Source organism: Sorex araneus, chromosome X (genome assembly GCF_027595985.1).
Source record: "Sorex araneus isolate mSorAra2 chromosome X, mSorAra2.pri, whole genome shotgun sequence".
In the NCBI taxonomy this organism is placed as follows: Eukaryota; Metazoa; Chordata; class Mammalia; order Eulipotyphla; family Soricidae; genus Sorex; species Sorex araneus.
Window position 1 is genome coordinate 25273173 of NC_073313.1, and position 2647 is coordinate 25275819.

Consider the following 2647-nt stretch of genomic DNA (forward strand, 5'->3'; position numbering starts at 1 on the left):
GGATTGAATGGTTTGCAAAGCCAAATGATGCAGGGAGGCCAAGGAAAAGAAAGTTTCGGATTTAGACTTAAGAGGTTACCAAGCAACCAAATAGGTTATACAACTGCTTTCAGAACAATATGTAAAACACACACCCAAGGAACTTCTATTCCCAATACCATGTTTATAACACGATGCACTGGAAACGCTAAAGGGTCAGATTCCTAAGTCTGGTTACCTCCTTTAAAAAATATGCATTTTGATATATTTTCTTATTTTTTTGTGGCTCCAGGGACTGACCCCAAGACTTCAGACATGTACTCTGCCATTGAACCACACCCCCAGACAGTAAGTGCTTACTTCTAAATGGTGAGATTTTTTTTTGTTTTTAATTCTTTTATTGCAGTCCCATCTTATCAACCAAACATTATATCTGCCCTTATAGTCCCCTCTGTTGTGAGGGCATCGCTGTCCAATCACATGAGCCCAGTCTTCATAATCCTTCTTCTAGTAACCAGATGCTAACAAGACAGCAGTATCCCACATCTCTCTGGAATTGACTTCTTGCCATAGAGTCTCCTTTTGTAAGTCCATTTCTTCATCAGACTAACGCGGAAAATTTGAAGTGCTCTGCTGCAGCTTTCTCTTCTTCAGTCAGTGGTGACAACTCCAAGTCTGATTGCTTTTGTAGTTCTTGTATCATGGTCATAGTTTTATTCAAAGTGGCACAAATGCGGCTCTTGGTCTCTTTCTGCTCAAGTGCAGCCGTTGATAAGCGTGCATGTAAAGTTTGGTATGGAGACTTTATCGCTGATAATTCCTTTAAGAGTGTAACTGGATTTTTCTTGCCTGAAGAATCAGGATGATTAATCTTGATTTCATATTCCAGCTTGTACTGAATGCAATTCAGATCAGAATCAGCTTTCTGGAACATCAGCTCCAGCTTATCAACCTCCGCCTCCATGTTGAATAGTTGACCTAAATGGTGAGATTAGGGGTGAATTTTTGAGGAGGGTTTATTGGTTGTACCCAGCTGTGCTCAGGGACTCCCCTGGCCTCATTACTTGCGGGTTGCTCCCTACAGTGCTTAGGGACTCTGGAGTGCTTGGGACAGAGCCCTGGATTCCTACATGCAAAGCATGAGACCAGCCCTTTGAGGTATATCTACAGGTGATTTTTTTTAAAGTGAGGCATCTACTTTTAATCTCATTTAGGTGGTTTTCTGACTCAGGTTCCCTTTCCTTGCTTGTTGTCAGCCGGGGTTGGTCACAGCGCCAGAGGTTGCTTTCCTGTGAACTTCTTTCTTCAAACTAGCAGTGGGGGATGGAAATATTCTAATTTCCAAATCATTATGAAGAGATAGCAGCTGATCATGGTAGAAAAATGACACAGTCCTTATAGGGCAGCCGTAGAACAGAGAATGATCGTGCACTTTGGCATCAAGTGCCCCCGGTTTTGTTTACATATGTGACATTCTAGCCAATATGGTTTCCATCATGTGATTTAACTTCTTTCTTAATTTCCTGAGCTTCTCCAGCTGCTTCTCAAGGCAGCTTGAATTTCTTGGTTCTTGATGCCCTTTTGTCCCACCCTCTCGTGATATTTTTTGTTGCACTTTTTCTGTTTTATTTATTTTTTATTATTTTTGTTTGTTTCTGGGCCACACCTGGTGGTGCTCAGGGCTTACTCCTGCCACTGTTCTCATGGATCACTCCTGGTGGGACTCTGGGGACCATATGGGGTGGCAGGGATTGTATCTTGTTCAAACACATGCAAGGCAAATGTCCTTCCCCCTGTACTATCACTCTGATCTGTCTTTTGGTTTTATTCATTTGCACTTTCTACATGTCCTACAATGACCAACATTGCTTTTGTAATTATAAAAGAATCTGAGGGGCAGAGCATTTGACTTGGTGGTTGAACATTTACTTTGTATATATGAAGCCCTGGGCAATGCATATGTATATGAATAATAGAATTTTTCTTGCTTTCTTTTTGTTTCTTTTTTTTTCAGTTTTTTGGGTCATGGCCAGCAGTGCTCAGGGATTACTCCTGGGTCTGTGCTCAGTAACCACTCCTGGTGGGCTCAGGGGACCACATGGGTTGCCTGGGGTCGAAACCATATGGCATGCATGGCAAGTGCATGGCAAGTACTGTCTCTTTGGCCCCTGAAATATGGAATTATTTTTAATTTTTTTTTAAATTTAAAAAAATTAAAAAAAATTTTATTAGTGAATCACCATGAGGTACAGCTACAAGCTTATGGACTTTTGTTTTTGCATTTCAGTCATACAGTGATCGTTTACCCATCCTTCCACCAGTGCCCATTCTCCTCCACAAATGTTCCCAGTATCCCTCCCATCACCCCATCCCCTCCCCCACTGCCCCACCCTGCCTGCTTCTGTGGCAGGGCATTCTCCCTTGTTCTTTCTCCTTTTGGGTGTTGTAGTTTGCAATAGGGGTATTGAGTGGCCACCATACTCAGTCTATAGTCTACTTTCGGCACACATCTTTCAACCCGAATGGGTCCTCCCAAGATCCTCCACTTGGAGTTCCCTTCTCTATCTCAGCTGCCTTTTCCCTCAGAATGTGAAGTGAATTTCCAAGCTGTGGGGCAGACCTCCTGGTCCTTATCTCTACTACCCTTGGGTGTTAGTTTCGCATTCTG

At 42.7% G+C, this 2647-nt stretch overlaps 1 protein-coding gene across 1 annotated transcript; it reads right to left on the reverse strand.

Moving 5' to 3' along the window:
• Nucleotides 1–423: 423 nt before the first annotated feature.
• On the reverse strand, nt 424–943 carry LOC101552294 (spindle and kinetochore-associated protein 2-like). Its single transcript, XM_055123083.1, has one exon. The coding sequence runs from the start codon at nt 941–943 to the stop codon at nt 581–583; it is 363 nt and encodes a 120-aa protein (XP_054979058.1). The 3' UTR covers nt 424–580.
• Between the last annotated feature and the right edge of the window lie 1704 nt (nt 944–2647).